Below are 25105 nucleotides of genomic sequence, written 5' to 3'. Positions count from 1 at the left end.
AAAGTAGGTAATTTGCAGTGGTCTTAACTTTTCTACAGGTTTAATTAAGAAGCACATGGACACATTTTACAGTATTAGTAAGTTACTTTTCATTTGTGCCACTAATACGATCATTGAAAACTACAGATATTTACACCACAACACAATCTACAACGCCTTCGTAATACAAATAATATACTTAAGTGCAACTTATACGGATATGCTGTGAAACAGAAATGCCCAAGCTCAAAGGCTCCCTTTGAATTTAGAAGAAATAGTATATTCTCTTTCAGTGAAACACTGTAACTGGAGATGAATGAAAGAAAGAAAATTACTTTTGATCTCGTCTTTGAAAACAATTTTTTTTGTTTTTTTGTTTTTTTACTAAAGCATGAAAAAAATAAAAATTGTGGAACGTGCACCTTTTCTAAACATGCCTCCACAATAGTCTTCTATATTCCCAGGAAGTTCCTCACCAACCACTAGCCAGAACTGTCCATCTCAGCTTGCAACCCAGATATGAAAATAAAGATTGCTGTAATTTTAGAAGTAATTGCTGCTGAAAACTAATTTCCAGGATTTAAATATTGCAATCTCTCATATTTTCTTTTTCCCCACCTGCCCTTTTGCCCTTTGTTCATTGTTAATAGCTCTTGAAATCTTTGGCCCCCTGCGAGGGGACACAAAACTTAACTCATGCCTTGTATACTGCATTTTCTTCAATAACAATTTTTTTTAAACTAAGTATTTAAATCTCTCTGTAGTAATGTTATCAAAATTAGGGTTAGGTTTTTCACTTCAGAGAAGCACACCTCATACCGGTGTTGGTTAGTCCCAGACTGAAAGATACTGAAGTCCTGCTTGCTTCTTTGTTATTATACAACAGAGACATGTCTGTTGAAACACAGTGATGTATGGTGAATTGTTTAGACCAGTCAGCATTAAGTAAATCCTGGTATAATTGTTGGCTAGAGGTTCTTGTCAATGAGGACTAATGCAGGTACACTAAACGATCATAGAATGACTGACCGATGTGGTGACATGCCATAATTTCCCAGGTGTAGAGCTCAATAAAGACAAAGGGTAATGCTTCTTTAATCAAATGTAATGTTCCCTTTCAGGGTTTTTTTCCCCTATGAATTAAAACCTGTGCTTTACATAGTATAGTCACTAGCTGTCTCTCAGAGGGGCTCACAATCTAATCCCTACCATAATCATACTTCTCTGTCCTAGTCTATGACCAATTACTTTGGGAACTTGTAATTTGTAAACTGACTTTGTAAACTGACAATATTACTTGTGCACAAAGGCAAATTTGATAACTGCATGGATAATAAAAAGTAGGAATTTAATCAGATGTTGTGTCCATGTTTAATCCTGCTTTAAAGTGGGTCTGGACCACATTAGGTGGAACCTGATTTAACTCAACCCATGCAAAACACTGGTGTGGTCTATTGTTGCGGTTACTTGTATTATTAGTAATATACACTTTATCTTAATATAGTTATAAGAAACTGAGAAATTAACCAATAAATTACTGAATGAGAAACCAATCACAACCCATTATAAAGTTAATATTTAAAAAAAAAAACACAACAACCCATTTAATGTATATTATTGCCTCAAGTCGTGGCAAGAAGACCTCAACTATCTTCCATACCAAGGGGAAAGTACCTGCAACGAGGCACTATTTTTTCCAACACCTGCTTTTTAAAAGGATACTCCACCTGGAAACCAAGCTGATCTGCTCTATCCCCTGGAATGTCCATTGTGCCAGTATCCTACTTGTTGGTAGCCCTAGTTACGGTATATCAATAGCAGGGTAAGCATATTTGGTAAATGGGTGAAATATCGTTGTGAATGTTCTTTGGTTGCCCTGAGTATAGTTGTCAGTTTCTCATTCACCATGAACCTATCCATGCTGGCTTCAGCTCTGTACAAAGTCCAAACTTTCTCTACAACGCAATTCACAGCTCTGCTGCTCAAAAACAAACATCACTGAGAAAAGCATTGAAGCTGTTCAAGACAAGAATGGAAATAGTTTTAAATATTTATTTTCAAAGCACTAATATGCAACATCCCAAAGCAATATATTGACTTTAATATATGCTTTTTATTATATTTTGTTAATACACAATTAATACATACCAAATGAAAGTGCATGTGTGACAGGCAATTCCTGGGTTATTGATTCTTCTTTTAAAAATTCACATTCAACTGCAAACTAAAACAGACAAATTTAATTCAACTCTCTGAGTAGAATTCTCAGCAGAATGTTGAAGGATATAGTGGCATGCCATTAACCATTTCAGCCCGCTGGAATTTTTTTACCTTATGTATCAGAGCAATTTTCACCTCCCATTCATTCGCTAATAACTTTATCACTACTTATCACAATTTATTAATCTATATCTTGTTCTTTCTGCCACTAATTAGGCATTCTTTGGGTAGTACATTTTGCTAAGAATTATTTTTTTATAAATGCATTTTAACAGGAACATTAAGAAAAAAATTGAAAAAATTCATTATTTCTCAGTTTTCTGCCATTATAGCTTAAAAATAATACATGCTACCATTATTAAAACCTATGCAGTGTTCTCCCCAGAATTTTTTTTCCAGCCAGGTGGCATGAAAAATTAGCCGGGTGGCATGAAAAAGTAGCCAGGTGGGGCACGATGAGAGAAAGCAGGGCCTACGCTTCTCTGCATAACTTTGCTTACAGCAGAGGAGTGAGACGGTGACAGCCGGGTGCTCACCAAAACTAGCCGGGTGGACCAGAACACTGCTATGTATTTTATTTGCCCGTTTGTCTTACACCATTTAAATGTTGTCCCTATCACAATGTATGGCGCCAATATTTTATTTGGAAATAAAGGTGCATTTTTTCAGTTTTGCGTCCATCACTACTTACAAGCTTATAATTTAAAAAAATGTTCGTAGTATACACCCTTCACATGCATATTTAAAACTTTCAGACCCTTCGGTAACTATTTATGTTTTTTTTTTTTATTTTATTATTATTGTAAAAAAATTTCCGCTTGCAGGCGGAAACGAAAGTATGCACCACTTGTCCATATTAAGCACAACAATGTTGTTCAAACGACATTGTATACACATGGCCAACTGCACCATATCTGCCCAAAAGTCGTGAGAGTTGATCTACCGAATGGATCAGCCAAAATGCCTGATAAAATGCCCTTTAGATTGTAAGCCTCCGGCAGGGCCCTCCTCCCTAACGTATCCAGCTTGATTATGCAATCTTACTCACAACCACCCCTCTTGTAGACTCGAACAGTCTCTATTTTGACCTATTACACTGTATTGTTATCAAATCATTTGCATGATCTTGTTTTGTTGTGAGTTTCCGTATGTTCTACCTGTATGTTAACCCATTTATCTATTGTGCAGCGCTGCGTAATATGTTGGCACTTTATAAATACAATAAATAATAATAATATCTGTCACTCATCATGTTTGGCTACAATTTTGCACACGATTGTCAGCCATGAAATCTGTAATTTGTCAGACTTTTCAAATTACTTCAGTTGAGCACGTGTACAAGACTTTAAAGAGACTCCGTAACAAAAATCGCATCCTGTTTTTTATCATCCTACAAGTTCCAAAAGCTATTCTAATGTGTTCTGGCTTACTGCAGCACTTTGTACTATCACAGTCTCTGTAATAAATCAATGTATCTTTCCCTTGTCAGACTTGTCAGCCTGTGTCTGGAAGGCTGCCAAGTTCTTCAGTGTTGTGGTTCTGCTATGCACTCCCCCCTCAGGGGGGAAAGAAACACACAAATGATCTCTTGAGATTCAAAAGGAAGGCTGTATACAGCGTGCTTATGTATGGATGTATTTTCTATGTGTAGACATACTGTACATCAACCTACTTCCTGTTTTGGTGGCCATTTTGTTTGTTTATAAACAAACTTTTAAAAACCGTTTTTAACCACTTTTAATGTGGTGAGGAGCGGCGAAATTGTGTCAGAGGGTAATAGGAGATGTCCCCTAACGCACTGGTATGTTTACTTTTGTGCGATTTTAACAATACAGATTCTCTTTAAGTAGAAGCTGCATCATCCAGCTCTCAGGCGAGAAATTTAAATACCAATGAATTTTCAATGCCATGTCCTTATCAGGAATATTTGTGGAGACAGATAACGGTTTTGACTTTTAACAGAGCCCAGACTGAATATGACTGCGGTCCAGCTACCTAATTTGCATAGATTTAAGCACGGTTATGTGTTTTTTTTAACTCTTGCAATGCACGAAAATAGAAACAGAAGCAACCTCTACGTAGGATGGGTACTGCATGTACCCATGTTTATCTCACCACAACACGTCTGTTCAGATACACTTTGTGATTGGAACTTACAAAGGGTTCTTCTCATACTACAAGAAAAACCCACATATCGGTTGTGAGAGTGAAGAGAATCTCACAATGTCCTTACCACACTCTATTGCCAATCTTGGAACAATTAACCTACTGATACTTCTGTGAGTTTTGTTGTTTATTTTGTGTTTTTTTTAATTAACAATTTTGTATGACCAGGATATTTTATAAGTAGGTCAATTTGTAATTCAAAATCTGGAGAAATAAAGAATCAAAATAGATTCTGAATTGGCATAGTATAAGACTCAGATGTTTTCAAAGATGAAACTGAATAAACTGTAGCTTCAGTTGCAGAAATGGGGTTTTCAGTGAGACTAGGCTGAAGTCCAACAGCCTAGGCACAGTAAAAAAAAAACCTCACTATGGTCTATTAATACCTAGGTGAAGTTGGAAACATTTGTCACCTAATACTACAAATACTTAAAGGACAACTATTACGATTTTCAAAAATTAAAATACATTTATAAAAAATTCCGCAAAAAAACTCACTGTCTACCAATTACTGCAGAGGCAGTACACAATGGCCCCATACCTGGAGAGCCTACACCACCCCAAAGACCGGCAGACACTGAGCCTGTACCATCTGAGCACCCACAGCCTGGAGATAGAGACAGAGTGGCACAGAAAGACATGGAAGCTCCACGAGGAAATACTGTGCAGCCAGGGTCAGCAGGGGGCCTTGGACGATGAGGCCCACTTCCTGCTACACCGCAGCATATATGCAGCTGTAAGGACTGCCCACTACAAGATGCTCTCTGTCTACATCCTAGATTTTACCCCCACAGATGAGTAGAGGAAACTCTACATCCTACTGGGGAAACAGGAAACAAAGGTGCAAATATTGGCTCAATATGTCACTGTCTGTCACCAACAGTGAGGAACCTGATACCCCATAGACTGTATACCCCTTATACTGGCCCCTATAACCTACCCACCCTATGGGTAGGTAGGTATACCCCTTATACAGTCACCTATATTCTCCCCATGCCTATAATCCCACAACCCGAGTGCGGTAATAACAGCGCAGGATATTTGGCAGCCAGCGTCACCATAGACCGTAATAGGAAAGTACGGCTATAGCTGCACACAGTGAGTAACTTCAGTGCTGTCAGAAGACTGTGTTGAAGTTACTTTTAAAACACTCTAATTTGGCCGCCAGCAATTACATCAATCCCTACCATCCACGTCGACCTGGAGGGGGAACAGTAATTAACAGGAGGCAATATAAATGGAGGTAACAATAAATTGTGAATATACAAATCTAGGGCAATATTACAGGTGTCTATATAACTGATTGCACTTTAATAGAGAGCAATATAGTGGGAGGCACGATTACAGAAAATGATAATGAAAGGCACTACAACCGGAGACAATACAATGGAGGGCACTTTAATAGAGTATGCCATAATTGAGAATACTATAATAGGGTTAGGTGGCATTATAATATGGAGCAGATTATAGAGAGTACTATAAACACTTTGGCAAGGTATAAGTAGCCTTAACTAAGACTACTTATTGCCCACTCCTACACACATTTTGTATATATAAGTGTGTCAAATTCATCCTGTGATTTTTCTGCTTGTCTAAATCTGCATTTTTTTCCAGTTTTCATCCCTTGATTTTTTTCCCCTCTGTGTATGTTTTTATGCTATTTTTCAGATTTCGATTTTCTGTGGTACCAATAAAGCAAATTTACATAATGCGCATTTTTGTGCCTGTTTTTATGCTATTTTTCAGATTATGATTTTTCTGTGATGAAGCCAATTTACATGAGAATGTATCGAACTGTGGTTTCCACAAAACAAATGCAATTTTCCTGTGTTTCCATTGACTTACATTAAATGTGAATCACACAAGGTAAAAATCCGAAGACATAAGTTGTTTAGGTGATACTTTTAATTACTAACTGTACAAGATTTCATTGCAAGAAATCTTGCAAATCTGGTTCTGATCCAGCTCTGAAACATGCCTGAAGAAGAAACTTACAGTAACATTTTGAAAGCTTGCAAATAAATCTTGTACAATTAGTAATTAAAGGTGTCACCTAAACAACTTTTGTTATGTCTTCGGATTCTCTTCATGGCTAATACCGGACCACATGCAACTGGCTTCACAAGGTAAAAGCAACACAGCAGCGTAATTTTAGAATGCAAAACAACCCACAAAACACCAGAAACAAAATAAAAATAAAACCACAGGTCATATGCAATGCCATTGAAATACAGTGCATTTCATTTGTGACAAACGCAAAATCAAAATTCCACACAATGGACACAAATTCAATGACGTTTGAATGGGATTAAAAATAATAAAAAAAAAAGGTTTGTTAATTGGAGTAAATATAGGTTTTTAATTTGCGCTACATTTCAAATAATTTGGTTAAAATATAAGCATTACAAACCTTAGTGTTATTTGTTGGAGGTAAATAAATCACTAAATGAGAGATGTTGTGGAACTCATCCAGTTTTAGAGTGATAATCTACAAACAAAAAAAAAAAAAAAAAAAAATACAAAATCATATAGAAAATCATCTTAAAATGCCTATTTCCCTCTCAAAGTTTGACACAATAGAACCTGTTGCCTCTTCCTAAAAAGTTAACTGGAAATATTAGTGTTAAATTATAGATTTTATTGGCTGAGCAGATTAGAGTAGGAAACGCCTGATACAACTCTGGGTTCCTTCTGCCGGGGTACAATATAATTCACTGACTAGATTTCTCAAGCTTTATTATACACACAAACACTGTAATGTGTTTTTTATTTTGCAAAAGTGAAATCAATTCTACAAGTTTTTGACGTTTTAAAAATATGTTTTGGACTTGAATGCCAAAGCGATCAATAAGCAGGGACAATGAGAAATCATTCTGTGTTACTCCTTATGAAGAGAGCTACATTGTCTTAGAAGCTCGCCATTGCAATCTACAAAGCCAAGAAAAGGTATTGTTAAATATGGCATTCCTTTTACTTTTTCCTTAGCTGCCAGCACTGGGAGAGGAAGCGATGCCTTAAGGTGGTCTTAAGGTACACTGGTCAATAGCCACCAGATCGACCACCAGATAGATCCTGCTCTGATTGAATCTGAGCCTCCAACACTGTGTGTCAAGATGCCGCTAGAGGGCATCATAGGGATGAGACAGAGCTGACATCACACACTCCACGCTCTGTCTCCCCGGGCCGCAGGGCTGCACATCACAAGTCTCCCGGCGTGCTATGCCTGAAAAATCCGCCAGCTCTTCCTCTGCTCATTGCTGCAAAACTGTGCAGAGCTACACACGATTTGACTCCAGGTGTGCAAAAGTGAGCAGCGCTGCACATGCTGCTCTGACTCCAGGATTGTTATGCCCGCTCCGTCTCTACTCATCCCGGTCGCTCATTGGATCCACAGGCTGCACTGGCTGAAATATTTACTCCCCTCTGTTGGCTGCATGCTGCACTCAGGGCCCTGCAGAAGGTGAGTGTGCACACCTGAAAAGGTTGACACAGTGACCCATATGCAATTCACTTTTTCACCTGAGTTTTCTCCTAGGTGATATTTTAACAACTTGTAAATACAATGCATTTTAAACCACCAGCAAGCAAACAAATACTCAAAATAATTACACACAAGTATATACAGTAAATAATGTTAGAGCCCTTTCACACTGTAAAACAACAGTGCACAGGCAGAAAGCAGTATTTATACAAATGTGTTGAAGCGCAAAACAAACGTTGATATGCATACACATAAACCACAAGCTCACATAAGATATCCCATGTGCACCATCGATTGGTAAATGTCCCATCAATATTTTTTTGTTATCCCATATACATGGTAAAGGGTTTGATGAAATAGACTGTTCCAATTTTCTTTCTTTCCTCCACCAGGATCACCCAAATTAAAACAGATGAATCTGACCACTATTAGACTATTAAAACCCCAACAGATATAATCTCAGACCGTTGCCCAAAAGACCATGCATGGAAGATCATATCCAATCAAGGTAAAGAACTAACAGGATCCCACAGCCAATGTATGAAGGGAGGGGAAGGCTGGAGGGGGGAGGCAGACCCCAATATAATGTACATACCTTTAACCACTTAAAGGAGTCATCAGGGGAAAAAGTGTAAAATAAGTGGTACTTACAGGGGGCTTCCTCCAGCTCTAAGCTCCCAGGACGTCCCTCGCCGCAGCTCTGCCCGCAGCCGTTCGCCGCAGGTCCGTCCCGGTCCCCGGCGATGACGTCAGAGCGACCTCCACGTCGCTGTGTACTGCGTCTGCGCGAACGGCGCTGTCAATCACCGCCACGGGGGCCAGAGCGGACTGTGCAGGCGCAGTAGATATTTCTCCCACCCAGCATGGGTATGTTTAAAAATACACCCCAAAACACATTACACTACTTCTCCTGAGTACGGTGATACCACATGTGACACTTTTTTGCAGCCTAGGTGCGCTAAGGGGCCCAAAGTCTGGGGTTCCTATACTGCCCTGGAATTTTAGGGGCCCAAAACTGTGAGGAGTAGTCTGGAAACCAAATGCCTCAAAATGACTGTTCAGGGGTATAAGCATCTGCAAATTTTGATAACAGGTGGTCTATGAGAGGCTGAATTTTGTGGAACTGGTCATAAGCAGGGTGGCCTCTTAGATGACAGGTTGTATTGGCACTGAAGTGCAGGAAGCGCAGGATGTTCTCAAATTGTGACCTGGACATGGCAGCAGAGAACATGGGCATGTGATGTATTGGGTGCGTAGACCAATAAGACCGCAATACATTCTTTTTAACTAGACTCATGTTAAGGAGAAGGCCCCAAAAAATAAGTTTGGAAACTTGGAGTGGTTTCCACCGAAAAAGATGGGCATGCTAGCTTCTTGATCCACTCGAATTAGTCGCGCCACTAGTCCAAACACATCTGATTCAGACCTAAAAATATAAATATAGACAAGCGGGTCTCCTCATAGCGAGTATTGCCTCATAACAGTACACCCCAGTGCTTAATCACACACTGCGTGAGGGAAAACGCTATCACCAGAGGGCAGGGGATCACCCACCCCCCTCTCAGTCCCCTTTCACCGGATTGTTTCTTTTAAGTTTGCACATCAAACATCAAACATTAGATCCGGCTGCATCTAAAAAACCAAGGACAGTTCATCGCATAAAACCATTTAATAAGGCTCCCAAGGCCCCTAGTTAAAATCTCCATACATAAAACACTTGTGTATTTGCATATCACAAACCCGTTCGCCGACACGCGTCACCTCTCACATGCCCAGGCCGCGTCTGGTTCCGTATTCAGTTTGTGTGCGTACTCCAAGCTCCGCCCTACGCGTTTCGTCACGCCTGTGACTCATCAGGGGCTGAAGTGCGCACGCTCCCCACTGCATTATGTATGCACGGCAAAGCCCCCCTCCTCCCACTAACTCCCCGCCCACTTCTGGGTGCAAGATAATGAGGCGGGACATCATGAGAGGCCAGACCAATCCCGTTCACACAATTCAAAAGACGCATTAAACATACAAATAAAAACAAACATATAACTTACTCCCCACGTTTAAAAACCGATGTCTGTATCCATACCAGTTTCCATATTATAGCTGCTTTCAAATATATGCAAGAACACTTGACGCATGTTACCATTACTTGCCATATACACCATTACCAATCACCTCACTATTGCTGTAACCTCCCTCCCCCCTAGTACATACCCCAACCCCTAACTGTTATATAGTGACACAACCCCCGTACTAATTAATTACATAGTGTTCAAATCCCCATTAGCCTGTATATACAGATTGCAATACATATGTGCATAAATACTTTACTTCATAGTCATATTAGGTCCCCCACATCTCTTATTAGCCCCCCTATGTAGTTAATCCACCTTAGCAGAATGACATAGTGCTGTTCATCCCTCTCCCCTCTACATATATACGCACATACTGTGCATTTCCGCACTTCCATGCCATCTAGTGTTCAAAACCTAAATTACATCATTAGTGTAACGATCGGAACACAGAGAGGGTCTGATTATTGGTGATCTGCAGTATCACCAAAAATGCAGATATATACCTGATTATTGATGATCTGCAGTATCACCGATAATCAGATATATTACTAACCTCTGGACACCTGAGTGATATGAGTGTTTGGTGCAACAGTAATACTTTGAGGACAATATCTGGAGGACAGGTACAAAGGCAGTAAGGAATACTGCACTAGAGAATGAGTACCTTTCAGCAGCCTGAGAATCTCCCTCAGGGAGGAGTCAGGCTGGGAGAAGGAAGGACCAGAGCGTGAGCGAAACCAATAGGAGCATGTCACTGACTGATCTGTGAACTCTCTCTTAACTGGGGAGATACTGTAGTTCTCAAGGTCGGGCAAGCCAGGTCAGCAACACACGGACATACAAAGTACAAAGACAGGAGGCTGATTCGGTAATCCTAAGGCACGCAGGGGTTTGGCAACAGAGTATCAGATATAGCGAAGTACCGAATCAGTGAACAGAAGAGTGGTCAGGAAAGCAGTAAGTCATAACAGATAATAAACAATGCCTAGTCTTGGGTGTGAGGTCCGTGATCATCAACACCCTGGAACTAGTCTGAAGTATAACAGAATGGTAACACAAGATTCTGACAATAAGGTCAGAGTGCTTCCACATAGTGATCGCAACGGCAGACAACCAGTGAATGACCAACACCCGGTATATATAGCACAGCGCTCTCCAGCGCCTCCCCTAAGTGCTGGACCAATGGGAACTGGTTGAATCGTCAGCTGACCGGCTTGGTCAGCTGACTCCCTTCTGGCTGTCATAAAAGTTCTGCCTCTCAGCGAGCGCGCATCCTTCTGAACCTTTGTGGACTATCAGTCCCAGCCACACCAGACATGTGTTGTGTACCACCCGCCGTGCTGGACGCGGAACCAGCCGCACCGCTATCAGGGCATGCGGCGGTTTCTCCGCGTTCAGCCATACTGGCAGATGTAGGCCCACGCGTGCAAACCGCCGCGTTGGATGCGGAATCAGCCGCCTTGTTCTGAGCACACGTGGCGGCTTTTCCGCGTTTTCTAACAATTAGTCATTAGAAATGAAACAGTTTAGGTCTATTTCAATATTTAGACCCTCTGGTGTTAAAGTGTGGAGATTGTATATCCACCGTGTTTCCATCTTAGATAGTTCACACACTTTATTACAACCTCTCCATTGTGTATTTAGTTTCTCAAGTGCGGTGAACTGCATATGAGTATGATCACAATTGTGCTGTTTTTTGAAATGTGCAGATACGCTGTAATTTCCATGGCCCTTTTTAATCTTATATATATGTTCATCTATGCGTTCTTTTAACATTCTCGTAGTCCTTCCCACGTATTGAAAGCCGCATCCACACCACATCATGTACACTACATGCAAGTTATAAAATTACTTAATTTTATACTGCCTTTTCGTTACATGCGAACCAAAGGTTTGTTTTGCTTTCTTGTAGTCGCTATTTAGTCTGCATCCCTGGCACATTTTGCATGGATAAAACCCTGTTTTTTGCCACAGGTTGTCCCATCACATTTTTGGAGGTTTCACGCAGCTTGGTACCAAGCTGTCCCTTAAATTAGGGGCCCTTCTATATACAAATGACGGTTTCATAGGGAGTACTCTTGCCAAATTGTGATCGCAAATTACTATTCCTATTCACCAGCATATTCCTGTCCATCCCCCGTACCTGTTCCTTTGTATTCTCTAACTTGTCAGCTTTGTATCCTTTCTGTAAAAATCTGTTCTCAAGTACATCAGCTTGTGTGTCATACTTCTCGACACTAGTGCAGTTCCTCCGAACCCGTAGCATTTGCCCTTTTGGGATACTCTGAAGCCATTGAGGGTGATGGCAACTATTGATTGGTATGAAGCCATTACGATCAGTCTGCTTGAAATAACATTCAGTTTTCAATACCTGGTCCTCCATATATATATTCAGATCCAAAAAATGTATGTTTGAGGCACTACACTCCATCGAAAGCTTAATATTTTGCTCTATGGTGTTAGCCTCATCTATAAATTCGTGCAACGATGACTCCTGCCCCCTCCATACAATCAGCAGGTCATCTATAAAGCGCCGCCAGGATATGATTTTTGATCCCCCTCTATTTATGGCTTCCTCCTCCCACCTGGCCATGTAGAGATTTGCTAATGATGGGGCATACGATGCCCCCATCGCGCATCCGTATCGTTGTACATAGTAGTGACCCTTATACCAGAAGTAATTTTTTGTCAGTGCAAAATTAAGGAGTTTCATTAGGAAGTCTATTTGCCTATCCATCAGTGCACCCTCCTGTTGCAGATAGTATTTAGCAGCCTCAATTCCCCCTTGGTGGGGTATGTTTGTGTACAGGGAGCTTACATCCGCTGTCCCCAACACCATATTTGCTTCTACCTGTACATCCTGTAGAACCTAATGAGAAAAAAGAAGAAACAATCGAGAGCCCCCGATAGTGTATTATTGGAGATAAGTGGTTATAAGTAAGGTAATAAAAGTTTATACTCACAAGTATGGGTTGCCGAGATTAGGCAACCACTTGTATCACAGACGGGGAGATTAGACCTGTCCCCGCTCAGGTTAAGAAGTCGCTCTCTGTGCAGAAAAAAAGAGGGGTGTCCACACCCATCCACCAGGTGGATAATCACGTTATAGAAAAACCAGAGGCGCCAATAGGATAAAAAATAGTGCCAATATTAAAACCATAAAATTTGTGGGTGGCAATGGTGGAGTTGCCCACCCTACAAACAACGAAGACCAATTTGTATGGTTAAACAATTTTAATCAATTTAGTACTCCTAATAACAAAACAGTTTGCAACGCGTTTCACGGGACACAAGCCCGCTTCCTCAGGCAAAAGCAATTACAAGCAGGAGCAACCCAGCAATGGTCTGAACTGGCTTGGCACCTGGCTTGGTGCCAAGCCAGTTCAGACCATTGCTGGGTTGCTCCTGCTTGTAATTGCTTTTGCCTGAGGAAGCGGGCTTGTGTCCCGTGAAACGCGTTGCAAACTGTTTTGTTATTAGGAGTACTAAATTGATTAAAATTGTTTAACCATACAAATTGGTCTTCGTTGTTTGTAGGGTGGGCAACTCCACCATTGCCACCCACAAATTTTATGGTTTTAATATTGGCACTATTTTTTATCCTATTGGCGCCTCTGGTTTTTCTATATCCTGTAGAACCTGTAGTGTATATCTAGTGTCCTTTAGCACATGTGGGAGGTTACCCACCAGTGGTTGTAAAAATTTGTCCAGATAAACCCCTACCCTATGTGTAATTGAGCCTATACCACTTATGATAGGGCGGCCTGGTGGTTCAGTCATGCTTTTGTGTATTTTTGGGGTTTGATAGATAATAGGCACTCTCGGTGCTGATGGAATGAGGTACCTAAATTCCTGATCAGAAATCAGGCCATCATCCAATCCTTCTCTCAGTAGTGTAATCAATTGTTTCTTATATTCCTGTGTGGGGTTCCCCCCCAATTTCTCATATGTGTTCACATCATACACAATATCATCTAATTCTTTAAAGTATTGCTCTTTATTAAGGACTACTACCCCTCCCCCCTTATCCATATAAAGAAGTGGAGGAATACAACAAAAGGTCTAAGTCTATACAGGATTCATTGTTTAAGGCTGAGAAAGATATCATAGCTGATAAACATAAGCAATACATTCGGGACCTAGAAGCATATAAAAACAATGGTGCATACAAATGGCAAAACAATAAAAAGAAACCCGATTCTAGTGGTGCACAGGGGGAGGGGGGTAACACACAAGGGGCGGGACCTAGACCCCAGAACCCTAAACAGCCGGTACAGGTGGCTAACCCTCGACCATTTAAGCCTAACCCACAAGGGAATAGGGCCCAGGTCTATAGGGGACAGTATTACCCACCGAGGGGGAACCCAAATGGGGCAAGACCCCGTAATTATAACCCCCAGTTTCAAAACCGACATTTTAAACCTACAGGGTACGAGAGCCCAGAAGGAGCATATGGGGGCTACAATACATCACGGGGTAGAGGGGGGGGGGGGGGGGGAGAACCCGTACCCCAATACAAAATTACGGAGTGCCAGTCCAGAACCGGTACCAACAGCTGGACCCAGATGTCAACAATTGGGAACAGCCTCAGTATTTTTTGGAGAGGGGGCACAACCCAGGGTATGGGGACCCAAACTTCATTCATCAACCCTACACGCCAGGTATTCAAACAAAAAGGAGAGCAGAAGAGGATGCAGAGGAGGACGGAGAAAACAAAAGAGTAAGGAACCAGTAGGTGAGGGAATATTTAACTTAAGTGGGGTTGAGCTAAGTAGAGGTGAAATGCGGATATTGGATAAGGGATTAAAATTTGCCCCACCAAAAAACATTGATAAGTTTTCCACTTATATTGATGTAAATAGATTTGTAAGGAAAGTCAATCTACGCAGATATTTTTTGGACAAAGAGGGACCTAACCAGAGAGTAAACAGTGTGCCACAATTTCGACATACTATGTTAAAAAATAATTCTACTTTCAACCCACAATACCATGGAAGCCAAAATACAATAGATGTTTTTAAAAAAATTAGTTACAAAAGAAATAGATAAAATACCAACACGCAGTGTATTGGGGTATAAGAAAGAAGCCAAAAACATGTTCGAGAACAAAGGGCTGGTCATTAGACCAGCGGATAAGGGGGGAGGGGTAGTAGTCCTTAATAAAGAGCAATACTTTAAAGAATTAGATAATATTGTGTATGATGTGAACACATATGAGAAATTGGGGGGGGACCCCACACAGAAATATAAGAAACAATTGATTACACTACTGAGAGAAGGATTGGATGATGGCCTGATTTCTGATCAGGAATTTAGGTACCTCATTCCATCAGCACCAAGAGTGCCTATTATCTATCAAACCCCAAAAATACACAAAAGCATGACTGAACCACCAGGCCGCCCTATCATAAGTGGTATAGGCTCAATTACACATAGGGTAGGGGTTTATCTGGACAAATTTTTACAACCACTGGTGGGTAACCTCCCACATGTGCTAAAGGACACTAGACATACACTACAGGTTCTACAGGATGTACAGGTAGAAGCAAATACGGTGTTGGGGACAGCGGATGTAAGCTCCCTGTACACAAACATACCACACCAAGGGGGAATTGAGGCTGCTAAATACTATCTGCAACAGGAGGGTGCACTGATGGATAGGCAAATAGACTTCCTAATGAAACTCCTTAATTTTGCACTGACAAAAAATTACTTCTGGTATAAGGGTCACTACTATGTACAACGATACGGATGCGCGATGGGGGCATCGTATGCCCCATCATTAGCAAATCTCTACATGGCCAGGTGGGAGGAGGAAGCCATAAATAGAGGGGGATCAAAAATCATATCCTGGTGGCGCTTTATAGATGACCTGCTGATTGTGTGGAGGGGGCAGGAGTCATCGTTGCACAAATTTATAGATGAGGCTAACACCACAGAGCAAAATATTAAGCTTTCGATGGAGTGTAGTGCCTCAAACATACATTTTTTGGATCTGAATAAATATATATATATATATATATATATATATATATATATATATATATATATATATATATATATATATATAAAACCAGGTATTGAAAACTGAATGTTATTTCAAGCAGACTGATCGTAATGGCTTCATACCAATCAATAGTTGCCATCACCCTCAATGGCTTCAGAGTATCCCAAAAGGGCAAATGCTACGGGTTCGGAGGAACTGCACTAGTGTCAAGAAGTATGACACACAAGCTGATGTACTTAAAGAGGAACTCCAGTGAAAATAATGTAATAAAAAAAGTGCTTCATTTTTACAATAATTATGTATACATGATTTAGTCAGTGTTTGCTCATTGTAAAATCTTTCCTCTCCCAGATTCACATTCTGACATGTATTACATGGTGACATTGTTACTGTGGGCAAATTATGTAGCTGTTTCTAGCTAGTCTGGCTTTAACAGATAGCTGTAAGCAGCTATTTCCTGTCTGAACATTGTTACATTGTGGCAGTTTGCCCAGAGTACCTTACGGTACCAGAGCCTCTTGTGGGAGGGGTTTCAGCACAAAATCAGTCATACAGCGCCCCCTGATGGTCTGTTTGTGAAAATCATTATTTTTCTCATGTAAAAGTGGGTATCAGCTACTGATTGGGATAAAGTTCAATTCTTGGTCGGAGTTTCTCTTTAAGAACAGATTTTTACAGAAAGGATACAAAGCTGACAAGTTAGAGAATACAAAGGAACAGGTACGGGGGATGGACAGGAATATGCTGGTGAATAGGAATAGTAATTTGCGATCACAATTTGGCAAGAGTACTCCCTATGAAACCGTCATTTGTATATAGAAGGGCCCCTAATTTAAGGGACAGCTTGGTACCAAGCTGCGTGAAACCTCCAAAAATGTGATGGGACAACCTGTGGCAAAAAACAGGGTTTTATCCATGCAAAATGTGCCAGGGATGCAGACTAAATAGCGACTACAAGAAAGCAAAACAAACCTTTGGTTCGCATGTAACGAAAAGGCAGTATAAAATTAAGTAATTTATAACTTGCACAACGCGATATGTAGTGTACATGATGTGGTGTGGATGCGGCTTTCAATACGTGGGAAGGACTACGAGAATGTTAAAAGAACGCATAGATGAACATATATATAAGATTAAAAAGGGCCATGAAAATTACAGCGTATCTGCACATTTCAAAAAACAGCACAATTGTGATCATACTCATATGCAGTTCACCGCACTTGAGAAACTAAATACACAATGGAGAGGTTGTAATAAAGTGCATGAACTATCTAAGATGGAAACACGGTGGATATACAATCTCCACACTTTAACACCAGAGGGTCTATATATTGAAATAGACCTTAACTGTTTCATTTCTAATGACTAATGATGTAATTTAGGTTTTGAACACTAGATGGCATGGAAGTGCGGAAATGCACAGTATGTGGCTGTGCGTATATATGGAGAGGGGAGAGGGATGTACAGCACTATGTCATTCTGCTAAGGTGGATTAACTACATAGGGGGGCTAATAAGAGATGTGGGGGACCTAATATGACTATGAAGTATAGTATTTATGCACATATGTATTGCAATCTGTATATACAGGCTAATGGGGATTTGAACACTATGTAATTAATTAGTACGGGGGTTGTGTCACTATATAACAGTTAGGGGTTGGGGTATGTACTAGGGGGGAGGGAGGTTACAGCAATAGTGAGGTGATTGATAATGGTGTATATGGCAAGTAATGGTAACATGCGTCAAGTGTTCTTGCATATATTTGAAAGCAGCTATAATATGGAAACTGGTATGGATACAGACATCTGTTTTAAACGTGGGGAGTAAGTTCAATCACCTCCTTTCACCACCTGTCACCCCCTAGCACACCTACCCATCATATGAGGCCCTAATTTGCCCCGTGTGGGCTCCTGATCACTCGGCCAAACCGTCAGATACGCCTCAAACCCCCTTCCGATCACCTCCCCAGTACATTGATTGCATCTATTTTCCCCTGAGACACCCATCAATCACTTCCTCTCAGCACCTGTCACCCCCTAGCACTCCTATCCAACAGATCAGGCCCTAATCTATCCCCTGCGAGCTTCTGATCACCCGGCCAAACCCTCACCCGCCTCACCGCAGTGACAGAATTTTTTTTTTCTGATCACTGCTGGTCTCTTCGACTTAATTGTGGCTGAGACCAACCGTTATGCCACACAGTACGCTACTGCCAATCCAAGAAGCTAGCATTTTCACCGTGATGTTGCACTCAGTCCTCACAGTACTTCTATGCTGGCTGCTGACTAGACACAGAGATAATCCCAGTGAAATAATCCAATCGAATTAGTCGCGCCACTAGTGCAAACACATATGATTCAGACCTAAAAATATAAATATAGACAAGCGGGTCTCCTCATAGCGAGTATTGCCTCATAACAGTACACCCCAGTGCTTAATCACACACTGCGTGAGGGAAAACGCTATCACCAGAGGGCAGGGGATCACACACCCCCCTCTCAGTCCCCGCTCACCGGATTGTTTCTTTCAAGTTTGCACATCAAACATTAGATCCGGCTGCATCTAAAAAACCAAGGACAGTTCATCGCATAAAACAGGGTGTGATTAGAGGGGGAATAGATGCATGCAATGCACTGGGGAGATGATCAGGGGGGGGGGTCTGAGGGTGATCTGAGGGTGTGGGCGGGTAATTGGGTGCCCCGCAAGGGGCAGAATAGGGTCTGATCTGATGGGTAGCAGTGACAGGTGGTGACAGGGGGTGATTGATGGGTGATCAGTGGGTGATTAGAGGGGAAAACAGATGTAAACAATGCACTTGGGAGGTGATTTGAGGGTGGGTCTGCGGGCGATCGGAGGGGGTGGGCGGGTGATCAAGTGCCCGCAAGGGGCAGGTTCGGGTCTGATCTGATGGGTGGCAGTGACAGGTGGTGACAGGAGGTGATTGATGGGTGATTGACAGGTGATCAGTGGGCGATTACAGAGGGTCTGGGGAGGATCTGAGGATGTAGGGGGTGATCAGGGGGGTCTGAGGGGTGCTGTGGGGGATCAGGGGGCAAGATCAGTGTGCTGTTGTGCTTACTAGGGGGGGCTGTCTCCTGCTCTGGTGGTCCCTCGATCACTGGGACCAGCAGGGCAGGAGGCAGCCTGCATAATACACTTTGTATACATTACAAAGTGTATTATACACTTTGTATGCGGCAGATAGGGGGTTAACAATCCGCCGGCGCTTCTAAATAGCTGGCGGATTGACGTCACGGGTGGGCGGAGCCTAATGCCGGCGGATGCGCTCGCAGTGATGCCCGGCTAATTAGTCCCCCAGGTGCTGCCGATCGGCGTTCCGCGGTCCTGGGGGTGGTGCCACTATGCCGCCGCCAATTGGTAGTGGGCGGTCGGCAAGTGGTTAACAGATATGACCCCATTGAACAAGAGCAGAGATATCAACCTTTTTTAGAGGGGGGTCATCGACAGCACAGACCGGGGGAGAACAGATACAGATGTGACCCGTGAGAGGAGTTCATTTCCCCAAAGAGCAACAGAAAAATAGGACAAGAAGGAGGGTACGAGCAGGACTTCGATTACAAGAGAAAAAGAAACCAATAGGGAAAGAAATGTTTACCATAAGTGGAGTAGATCTAACCACTGAGGAAATGAAACTATTAGACAAAGGATTAAAACATGCTCCAGCCAAGTCCATTAACAAAATTCCAAACTTACATAGATCTCCAAAAATATAGTAGGACCTTGAATATTAAAAAGTATTTTCTTAACAAGGAGGGCCCAAGCAGTAGGATTAACCCTCTGACACAGTATCAACATACTGGTATGAGAAACAAATCTATATTTAATCCACCTGACAATACAAATGGAGGGGGACTTGGAAAAAATACAACCAAGGAAAAGCACTGATGTGACAGGAATAGCAAAGGGCATGCTGCAGGAAAAGGGGCTGGTTGTCAGACCAGCAGACAAGGGAGGGGGGTAGTTGTGCTCAGCAGTGAACAATACCAAATGGAATTGGACAGATTGGTTGGAGATACTAGTACGTACAGAAAATTAAGAGAAGACCCTACAATGGAATTTAAAGCGGAACTTAGAGGAATATTGAGGAGGGGTTTGGATTTGGGAATAGTGAACGACAGGGAATTTGAATTCCTATTACCATCGGCACCTAGAATACCTATCATTCATCAGGTACCTAAGATTCACAAGAGCACAACTGACCCCCCAGGTCGACCAATTATTAGTGGCATAGGCTCCACTCTGCCTCTGACACAGGAGACCTGGGTTCAAATCTCGGCTCTGCCTGGTCAGTAAGCCAGCACCTATTTCAGTAAGGAGTTTCTTGGGCAAGTCTCCTTAACACTGCTACTGCCTACTGAGTGCGCTCTAGTGGCTGCCTCGCAAGCGCTTTGAGTCCGACAGGAGAAAGGCGCTATACAAATACTGCAATTATTATTATTATTATTACACACAGATTGGGGCAATACCTCGATTTCTATTTGCAACCCCTGGTACAAGGGTTACCGGGAGTCCTTAGGGATACAAGACACGTGTTTCAAATTCTGGAAGAAGTAAGAGTCAATGATAATAGCATCTTGGCCACAGCGGATGTGACAAGCCTCTATACTAACATACCCCACGAACCAGCAGTGGCAGCAGTTAAATTCTTTATGGAGGAGGAGGGACACTTGCACCCAGATCAGGTGGATTTCATTATAGAACTATTAACATTCGCACTAAAGGAATTATTTTTGGTATGGAGGGGATTTTTATGTTCAAATTAGGGGATGCGCTATGGGGGTGGGGTTTGCACCATCACTTGCAAATTTATTCATGGGACGATGGGAGGCAGATGCACTGGAGAATGTTGAGGGGGGGGGGGGGGGGGGGGGAGGCCGGGTCACACTATGGAATAGGTTTATAGATGATATCCTAATTATCTGGGAAGTGGGGGTGGAGGGCCTGCAAAGGTTCACGGAGCACCTAAATAAGAATGCTTTGAATATCACGTTAACACTGGAGGGAGACAAATGAGAGGATAATCCATTTTCTTGATATTGAAAAAGTGGGGCATCGGTTAGTTACACGCATGTTTTTCAAAGAAACCGATAGAAACGGGGGCGCATGCGCGACGCCGAGCAAGATGGCCGCTTAACCCGAGAGCTCCGCCGATGGCTAGCTTAAGATAGACCCTACCGCGTCATGCTCCTGGCTTACCTGAACTAAAAAAGGCTTGTCACGGTTCCCCATCGGGTGCTGAATCATATGGGACCGAAGAAGAAGGGCAGATCGGCATCAAAAAAGAACTTTGAGGCATATTTCTCCCGGCCTGCTAAGCCTCCGCCTACAACCAAGATGGCGTCTCCTAAATCCCAGCATGGCGAGGAGCAGCCCGATACTTCGGAGTTTATAACAAGGGCCATACTGGAAACCTGTCTATCCGAACTGCATATTAAACTATCAGGCACAATAAAGGACGCGGTCTCCTCAGCCCTGGAAGGCCTCCGCTCGGACGTTAAGTCCTCACTAACACGGACCGCGGCATTGGAAAAATCAGTTGCGGCCTTGGAACAGCGCTGCGCATACCTAGAGGAGGAAAATGAAAAACTAACAGATACAGTCGGGGAACTACATCGCTCCATGGAAGACCACGAGAACAGAGATCGGAGGTCAAACCTACGGGTAAGAGGGGTGCCGGACTTTGTCAAGCCCCCGGACATCAAGCAATACTTGACTGACTTATTTACAGATATTGCCCCAGACACCTCACAGGATATGTGGCGGTTCGACCGAGCCCACCGAGCGATAGGGCCGCGTCCGGAAGGAGCCCCTCAACTTAGAGACATAATAGTCCGCTTCCACTACTACGAAGCGAAAGAGAAGGTGGCCATGAAGGTACGCAATGTTAACTTCTACAAATTCCGAGACCATGAGGTACAAATTTTCAATGATATATCCCCTATTACATTGGCTAAACGCCGTAAGCTTAAAGCTGTTACTGCACTACTATGGGAAAATGACATCCAGTATAGATGGGGATATCCCTTTAAGCTGATTGCAGTTAAGGAAGGCAAATATCACGCCATCTCTGCTCCAGAGGATGCTTCGGATTTACTTAAAGGCCTAGGTCTACGCATGCCGGGGAAAGCTGAATCTCACCCTCAAACAAACAGTTCTCCCGCTAAATTCCGGGATCAAACCGCATCACCACCCTGCCTCTCACCTGAAGTCCCTGTCACTTGAGCACGGAACCGGGACGCTATCTAAATCTTTCTTCTTACAATTCAGGTTCACTTTTGAAACCAGCAAAGTTTTTGACGCAATGTAGTCACAAGTTCATAGTATTACATTATATAGCCTGTCGGTGTGGCTCCGGGGCACCCGGCCGCAAGGTGCCAGCATGCATTCCCTCTATGGGTGTGTAGTGGGGCGCACCCACACAAGGGATATGAATACCCTTGTATCTTATAAAAATGTTTTGATGGCATTGCATGTACAGATTATTGTCACTTTACTGTTGTTCATCATGCAATACTCAGTTTATGAAAATATTCAGACGTTTGTTCCCCTAAAGTTAGGGGTTGGTCTCTTCCTGTTTATGTTTTCTCTTTTTTCCTTTCACACCTTTACCTTACTCTCTGAGTGTCTTGCCTGCCTGCCAGTTCTCATTACATATCTGGGCTTAGATTACAAGTTGTGGATCTCTCTAATTTGGGCTCACTGCATAATTAAAGTTGGCCTTTATAACCCCTCACCATGGTGAAGTTAGTTACACTCAATGCTAAAGGACTTAATTCGGTTCGCAAACGATATTTAGCACTACGGGATCTAGAGCGCATTGGTGCAGATTTTGTTTTCCTTCAGGAAACACGGTTTTCCTCCAAGCGACCGGGATATCTGAAAAGCAAGGCTTATCCAACCTCCTTTATGGCTAGTGCTGCAGAAAAAAAGGCGGGAGTCGCACTTTTAATACATAACAGATGCCCATTCCAAGTTAAAACTGAATGCAGTTATCCCAAAGGTAGATTCATAATATTACAAGGTACCTTACATGGACTAGATATTGTACTGGTGGTGGTGTACGCGCCAAATGACCATCAGCTGCAATTTCTGGAAAAAGTATTCAAGAAGGTCGAACAGCTAAAATGTCCAAATGTGATCATAGGGGGGGATTTTAATCTGATATGCTTCCCTACAAGGGATCGCAGATCCGAGTCCACTCCCTCCAATTTCTCCACTATCTGTAAAACTGCTAAGAATTTCAGGCTGTTGCAGAAACAGTTTGGACTATGTGACGCTTGGAGAGCTCTGCATGCAGAAGATACTGATTTCACCTTCTACTCTCATACTTCCTCCACATACACCAGAATAGATCATTTTTTCATAACCCCTGCCCTGTTGAACACCTTGATAGCCTCTGAGATAGGCCCAATTTCCTGGTCAGATCATGCCCCACTAGATCTAACTTTAAACTTGGCAAACAACCCAAAAATCCCCTCGGTTTGGAAGCTAAACGATAGCCTACTCCTAGACGAGGAAGTATATCAAGATATTTTAGATAGCCTAAATAGTTTTTTTCAAATAAACACGGGATCAGTCACCCATTACTCCACTGTCTGGGAAGCTCATAAGGCAAGCATTAGGGGCAGACTTATAGCAATAGCGAGCAGAAGGAAAAGAGAAGACCTCACAAAAGTAACAAATCTTCTCACTAAAATCACTACACTAGAAGAATCTCATAAAAAATGCCCCTCCAAACAGTTATTCCACAAACTGGAGGATCTGCGCAAACAATTAGCTGATCTCCAATATACTTCAGTAGAAAGATCTCTGCTATTTACGAGGCAAATGTTTTACGAGAAAGGGAATAGGGCCCATACACTACTAGCCAAGAAACTTAGGGATATGAAAACACGTAATGCAGTCCTTACCCTTAAAGATAAAAAGGGGGTGATACAACATGATCTTCGCAGAATAGCCCAGATATTTAAGGAATATTTTTCTGATATTTATAATCTCCAAAAAACAGAAAACTACACTCACCCACCCCAAATAGAAATGAAAAACTATCTTAAATCATGTGGGCTCCCAATACTGTCAACAAATCAATTAAACACACTAAACGCAAGTATAGAACTGGAAGAGATTTTTGAAGTTCTTAAAAAGGCTCAACCCCACAAAGCCCCTGGTCCTGATGGATACACAATGGACTACTATAAAAAATTTCGAGATATATTGGCTCCAAAAATGGCTTTGCTATTTAATAATTTTTTGGGAACAGATCCTATCCCAGAAACAATGTTAAAATCACATATGGTGGTACTGCCTAAACTAGATAGAGATCCGTTAGACCCCAAAAACTACAGGCCAATGTCTCTATTGAACACAGACTTAAAAATATTCACAAAAATTTTAGCAAATCGTTTATCTCCGCTATTACCATCCCTTGTAGACAAGGACCAGGTGGGTTTTGTCACGGGTAGATATGCAGGAGATAATATTCGTCGTACCATAAACTTGATAGACTTTATCAATCATTCAAAACTTCCATCTATACTATTAAGCCTTGACGCGGAAAAGGCCTTTGATAGGTTAAGCTGGCCATTCCTATTCCAAACTTTGAGGACCATGGGCTTTGAGGGAGCAGTCCTTAACACTCTCTACAAGTTGTATTCCAATCCCCAGGTAGCTTTAAAAATTCCATTTACGGACCGTCACCAATACTTTTCAATATCTAATGGTACTCGTCAGGGCTGCCCCCTGTCCCCCCTGCTTTTCGCCCTTTCCATAGAGCCTCTGGCGGCGCGGATAAGGGGCAATCCGGATATAACGGGGATAAAAATTGGGGAAAACGCATATAAAATTTCGCTTTTTGCGGATGATGTGTTAATGTCAGTATCCAACCCACATGTCTCCCTCCCTAACATGCATGCAGAGCTCTCTAAGGCTCCCTGCACACTGCAAATCCGTTTTCCGATTCCGTTTCCGATTCCGTTTCCGATTTTCCTTGAATACATTGAACAGAAAAACGGATCAAAAAACGCAGCATGCAGTTAAGATTAAAAATCTGAATCGGAATCGGATGTAAAAACAGATTAAAAAGCGGAATCGGAATCTGAAATGCATGCAGTGTGCAAGAGGCCTAAGTTTGGTAATCTTTCAAACTACAGAATAAATGACA

At 42.2% G+C, this 25105-nt stretch overlaps 1 protein-coding gene across 4 annotated transcripts in view; it reads right to left on the bottom strand.

The window, feature by feature from the left end:
• PGAP1 (post-GPI attachment to proteins inositol deacylase 1) overlaps positions 1 to 25105 on the bottom strand; it is a 240276-nt gene that overhangs the window by 134572 nt on the left and 80599 nt on the right. For all 4 annotated transcript variants that reach the window (XM_068244826.1, XM_068244827.1, XM_068244828.1 and 1 more), the window contains 2 exons: positions 6776 to 6853; positions 2128 to 2203 (listed from right to left, as the gene is read on the bottom strand). In XM_068244826.1, coding sequence (XP_068100927.1) covers positions 2128 to 2203; positions 6776 to 6853 — 154 coding nt within the window. The remainder of the gene's footprint in view (positions 1 to 2127; positions 2204 to 6775; positions 6854 to 25105) is intronic.

The sequence above is a fragment of the Hyperolius riggenbachi genome, chromosome 7 (genome assembly GCF_040937935.1).
Source record: "Hyperolius riggenbachi isolate aHypRig1 chromosome 7, aHypRig1.pri, whole genome shotgun sequence".
Lineage (NCBI taxonomy): Eukaryota > Metazoa > Chordata > Amphibia > Anura > Hyperoliidae > Hyperolius > Hyperolius riggenbachi.
This window is presented reverse-complemented; position numbering and strand designations above follow the sequence as displayed.